Source organism: Equus caballus, chromosome 24 (assembly GCF_041296265.1).
Source record: "Equus caballus isolate H_3958 breed thoroughbred chromosome 24, TB-T2T, whole genome shotgun sequence".
Classification (NCBI taxonomy): domain Eukaryota; kingdom Metazoa; phylum Chordata; class Mammalia; order Perissodactyla; family Equidae; genus Equus; species Equus caballus.
Window position 1 is genome coordinate 13510272 of NC_091707.1, and position 5974 is coordinate 13516245.

General features: G+C 34.9%; 1 protein-coding gene across 1 annotated transcript; it reads right to left on the reverse strand.

Annotated features, from left to right (window-relative positions):
* Positions 1–4698: 4698 nt before the first annotated feature.
* LOC100147198 (olfactory receptor 2T8) lies at positions 4699–5772 on the reverse strand. The gene has a single exon (XM_067053865.2). The coding sequence runs from the start codon at positions 5770–5772 to the stop codon at positions 4699–4701; it is 1074 nt and encodes a 357-aa protein (XP_066909966.2).
* Between the last annotated feature and the right edge of the window lie 202 nt (positions 5773–5974).

Genomic DNA, 5974 nt, shown 5'->3' on the forward strand with positions numbered 1-5974 from the left:
TCAGATTGTGTCACTGGTGAATTCTACCTCACAAGTAAAGATGAATTAACATCAATCCCTCTCGAAATTTTCCAAAAATTTGTAAAAGAAAGAAAACTCTCGAATTTATTTTACTCAGCTAGCACTACTATGACACTAAAGTCAGATAAGTACACTAAAAGATAAGTACAGGCCAATGACTTTGACAAATATAGTTGCAAAACTTCTCAGCAAAATACCACCAAGCTGAACTCGGTAGCACACTTAAAGGATCGTACATCACTACGAGGTGGCACTTGTCTCTGGGATACAAAACTGGCTCAATGTAAGCAAATCAACAAGTGTGATACACCACATTTGTAAAATAAAGAGTAAAAATCTTATTTTTCTTTCAATGATGCAGAAAAATTAGTTGAAAAACTTTAACCTTCTTTTATAATAAAAGTTCTCAACTAATTGTGTAAAGAAATAATGTACTTGAACATAATAAAGTTCATATATGTAAGGTCCGTGATTAACATCAGACCCCATAGTGAAAGTTTGAGAGCTTTTCATCTACAGTCATGAACAAGTGAAAGATGCACATCTTCATCACTCTAATTCAACACAGTATTGGAAGTCCTAGCCAGAGCAATTCACTGAGAAAGAGAAATAAAGGCACCAAAATCAGAAAGAAAGTTAAAGTAAATTTTTTTCTGTTTGGAGGTAACATAATTTTATGGATGAAAATCTTAAAGACTCAACCAAGAAATCCTTAGCATAAATTATTTCAGTAAAGCTGTTGGGTGCAAAATCAATCAACTTAAATGAGTCAATTTTATTTGTTTGCACTAACACCAAAATATATGAAAAAGGTATTTAAAAAACCAATTTTATTTATAATACCATCAAGAAAATACTTAGGAATAAATTCAAGCAAAGTGGGGAGTCTATACACTATCAAGTATAAGAAAAAATTTGAAGAAGACACAAACAAATGGAAAAACATCCCATAATGATGGATCAGTGAGTTAATATTAAAATGTCAATGCTTATCCAAAGCCATCTATATATTCAATGCAATCACTATCAAAATTCCAATAGCATTTTTCACAGAAATAGAAAAAATATCTCACAATTTGTATGGGGACCACAAAAGATGCTGAATATTCAAAGCAATCTTGAGAAAAAATAACATAGTGGAAGCAACGGAAATCATTTTTTTATTTTATACAATATTACAAAGCTATGCTAATCAAAACTAGATGGTACTGATATAAAAATAAACATATACAACAATGGAACAGAATTGAGAGCCAAAATATAGACCCATGCATATATGGTCCAGTAATATTTGACAAAGGAGTCAAGAATGCTTAATGAGAAAAAGATTTTCTCTTCAATAAACAGTATTTGAACTACTGGATATTCACACACAATTAAATAAAATTGGACACCTTACACCACTCACAAAAATTAACTGGAAATGGATGAAATAATTTAATGTAACACCTGAAACCATAAAACTCTCAGATGACAAGGTCTTAGAAGACCTCAAGGTAGGTTTTGACATTGATACTTTTGGACATGACATGAAAAGTACAAGGAGAAAATGCAAAAATCAACAAATAGGATGGCATTAAACTAAAAGCCTTCTTTACAATAAAATAATCAACAAAATGAAAAGACAACATACTAAACATATAAAATATTTTCAAATATGTGATGAGAGGTTAATATCCAAAATGCATATGGAACTCCTACAACTTAATAGCAAAAATCCAAATAACCTGGTTGAAAAAATGGACAAAGGAACTGGATAGACATTATTCCAATAAAGACTTACAAATGACCAAAAAATACATGAGAAGATGCTTAATGTCACTAACTACCAGGGAAATGCATATCAAAACCACAATGGGTTCACCTCACATCTGTTAGAATGACAGTCATGAAAAAGACCAGAGATAACAATGTTGCTGAGGGTGTGAAGAAAAGGGAGTCTTGTGCACTGTTGTTGGTAATGTAAATTGGTATAGCTTCTATGGAAAACTGTATGGAGATTCCTCAAATAATTAAAAATAGAACTACTATATGATCCAACAACCCAACTTATGGGTATATATCCAAATAAAATGAAATCAGAATCTCAAAGAGCTATCTGTACATCCATGTTCATTGTAGCATTATTCACAATAGCAAACACCTGCAAACAACTTGTTTCATATGTATATATGTATTAAGTATATGTGTGTGTATACACACAGGCACACACACACACAATGGAATATTACTAAGCCACAATAAAGAAGGAAACCCAGGCAGTTGTGACACACTGAGTGACTTTGTAGGTACTATGCTAAATGGAAAATCAGAGTAAGAAAAATACTATATGATCTCGCTTACATGTGGAATCTCAAAAAGCAATATGGATGAATCTCCAAAATATAGTATTGAGTGAAAAAGCATGGCAAAATTAATGATATGTTCAAATAATGATTAGCTTCTTGGAGTTTTTGATTAGGAAAAAGAGAAAGGAAGACTCCAAGAGTACTAGAAATATGAAATATTCTAAATCTTGATCTTTGTTGTAGTTACAAAAGCATATACATATGTAAAATTTGTAAGCTGTATACTTGAGATTTGTATTAACTGCATTAACCAAAAACTGTATCAGCTGTAAGTAAATTATGCCTTGAAGATGATATGTTCAAGGTAACTCCCCACTTCAGATTTTCTTACTGTTCCTGATTTTGTACATACAGCCTCTGCATGATGTTCCTCTGTTCGTAGACATCAATAGAAAACACATCAGTAGTGCCTTTTGAAAATTTTCTACAGAAACATTTATCTAAAAACTAAGGGTAAAATCTCTGAAAAACAATCAAAAAAATAAAGAGACAGATATAGAATTTCCAAAACTATTTTGAAATTTTCTTTTTAATTTTGATTGCATATTTAATTTCATTATGATCAGATAACAGGTCTATATTATTTCCCTGAAATGTATTGTTATTTTTACAGGCATCTGGTCAACTTTTATTAATGACTTGTGTTTGCTTGGAGATAATGCCATTCTGTTATTGTTTCTTTTGTTTGTTTGAGTTTCTTCCTATAGGTCAGGCTGAACAGTTGTTGAAATATTTTCTTCTTACCAAATTTTACGGACTTATATGATTTTCAAATCGATATGTTTTAAAATCTATTTTTCTGATGGCAAATGAATCTAGCACAAATAATGACGTTTTCATGACTGCGTTTATTTGTGTCAATTTCATTCATTTTAAGAGAACAAAAAGTATTGATGGCATAAGTGACAGAATATTAGCAATTATGTTCCTTTTTTTCATCCTAACACTTGGTGAGGAGAATGATAAACAGTGCAAGCAAACTCTTAGTCTTGAGAAGATGGCTACTTTCTTCTGACATCTTCAATTCCTTCTAAAAGTGTAGAGTTTCCTGAATAATCTCTCTAGACATGGACCCAGGATCTACATGCATCTGTTAAGGTACAACAACAAATATGCACACGGTGTTGGTACTTGCATCTCTACATGAAGCTGGAAATTTCCTACCTCACTCTAAAATTTTCATGTTGCCATTGAGGTGGACTTGAAATGCCATTTTAACTCTCAGAAACTCATATTGCTGATTTACTGTCCCTGGAAGCTGTTTCTGGATTCATTTTTCTTTGTATGTTTAAAATTTCATTTATTTCTTAAATTTGTTACAAATATACAAAATTTAGCCTCCATAATAAAATTCTCTAAGTCAACTTCTGATGCAGTTTCTGATTATAATTTGGCTCTGATGACCACAGCTTTCTGCCATGTCTGTCTGTATCTTATCTTGCTTGTGGCTTCATCCAACAGAGAAATAGTCTTATTTCTTCTCTTTTCAAAGACCCCAACCCTGGAGGAGTGCCCATATTTTGCATGATAAGTAATTCTAGTTATCTGGACATTTTCAAATGTGAGGTGATCCACATAACTTATAAGAAACAGATGGCTGACTTACTTAGGTTTGCTCACTCATTATCATCATGTGTTCTATTAAGACTAAGCATGTTTATGTATCTGAATTCATATCCATGGACCCCATGACCATCATAAATCAACATAACATTTAAGCATCATGGACACAATTAATTTCAAGAGAGAATTTAGTCATGGTGTACTTTAAAACAGATTGGCCATTGCAATTACAACTAGAGCCTGGGGAAAGATATACATTACTTAAACAAAAAGTTACATGAATTAAAATGGTTTGCCTTCAAGATCCAGATAAAACAGATTGTGAAAGACTGCTTAAAAAACAGTGAAAATATAACGTGTACAGATCAAAGACATAGAACATAGTGTTTAAAATAAATTCCTGGACATAAATAAATATACCAGCTTAAAGGACAAGCTTGGGAGTCACATTTTAACATTTATTTGCTGTGTGATACTGAGAACAATATTAGTTTTCCATGCCTCCATTTTCTCACTTAGAAGATGGGTGTCAAAGTACTTATATCATATAGTTAATAGGATGCAAAGTAACGTATAAAAATTGCTTGGTGTGGAGCATAGCAAATAGTAAGTGCTCAAGAAATAGCCTCTCTTAGTATGGTAGTCTCCAGTAATTCTTAACAACTTCCTATTCTACTGATCAAAGAATTTAACTTTCTCTTCATGCATTATTAAAGGAGAGAGAATTACCATATGTTTAAATGTTAACGACTTCAGGAAATTAGACTCATTTAGCATTGAATAATTTGAAGAATGAGACTAAGTTTGCTGTCATTTTAAATTTACACATTTCCCCAGCCACCTTTTTCAGGGCCCCCTTGACCTCGCTGTTCCTCAGACTGTAGATGAGGGGGTTCAGCACAGGGGTGAAGATAGTGTAGAATGCTGACACGACCTTAGCAAGTTTAGCTGACCTGTAGGATTTGGGTCTCATGTAGGTGAAAATGGCAGCTCCATAAAAGAGTCCCACCACAGCCAAATGTGAGGAGCAGGTGACAAAAGCCTTCTTGCAGGCTTCTCTAGAACGCATCTGGAGAACAGCTGTGATGATAAAACTGTAGGAGGTCAGGATGAGGGAAAAGGGGACCAGAAGCATTAACACACAGCAGACGTACATTACATTTTCGAAGACTGATGTGTCAGCACAAGCCAAGCGCACTAGCATGGGGGCCTCACAGAAGAAATGATCGATCTCATGTGTGCCGCAAAATGGGAAGCTCAGGGTAGCAGCAGCCTGCATGAGCCCATCAGCTGCCCCCAGGAACCAAGACCCCAAAGTCATTCTCAGGCATAATTGCTGGCTCATGAGGACAGGATATCTCAGTGGATGGCAAACAGCCACGTAACGGTCATAGGACATGGCTGCTAAAAGGAAACTCTCCCCACCACCCAGAGTGAGTGAAACAAAGATCTGCAGCCCACAACCAGCAGGGGAGATGGACTTCTTGCCAGTCAAGTAGTCAGCAGCCATTTTGGGCACGATGGTGGCAACCAGCATCACATCCATGAGGGAGAGTTGGCTCAGTAGGAAGTACATGGGTATGTGGAGCTGGGGGTCCCAGTAAATCAGGAGAAGCATGAGGGCATTGCCCATAAGAGAAGCAATGGTCATTGTCAGCACCACCATGAAGAGAAAGAGGTGGGGTCCTGTGTGTTTAAAGAGTCCTAGAAGAATGAAGTCTGAGGTTGTGTTTCTCTTCTCCATGATTTCTTCTGGTGTGATTCTACAAATGGAAAAATAGAGAAGGAAGGGACTTTGATCATCTAAAAACCTTAGTTTGGCTTCAGAACTTCTGGACATGTGCTGGATATGGAATCCAAGGTCCTGACTCAAAGCCCTACATCCCAGTTAAGATGGTTCTGCTTGACCTATTATTCCACTTCTCTGTAACTCAGCCTGTTAATGTTTTAAATAATGTTAGTCTATATATTTCACACAATGATATATTGGTTGGGTGGTATAATAGATCAAAATGAATCAAAAGTAGAAAAAAAAGCTTTCA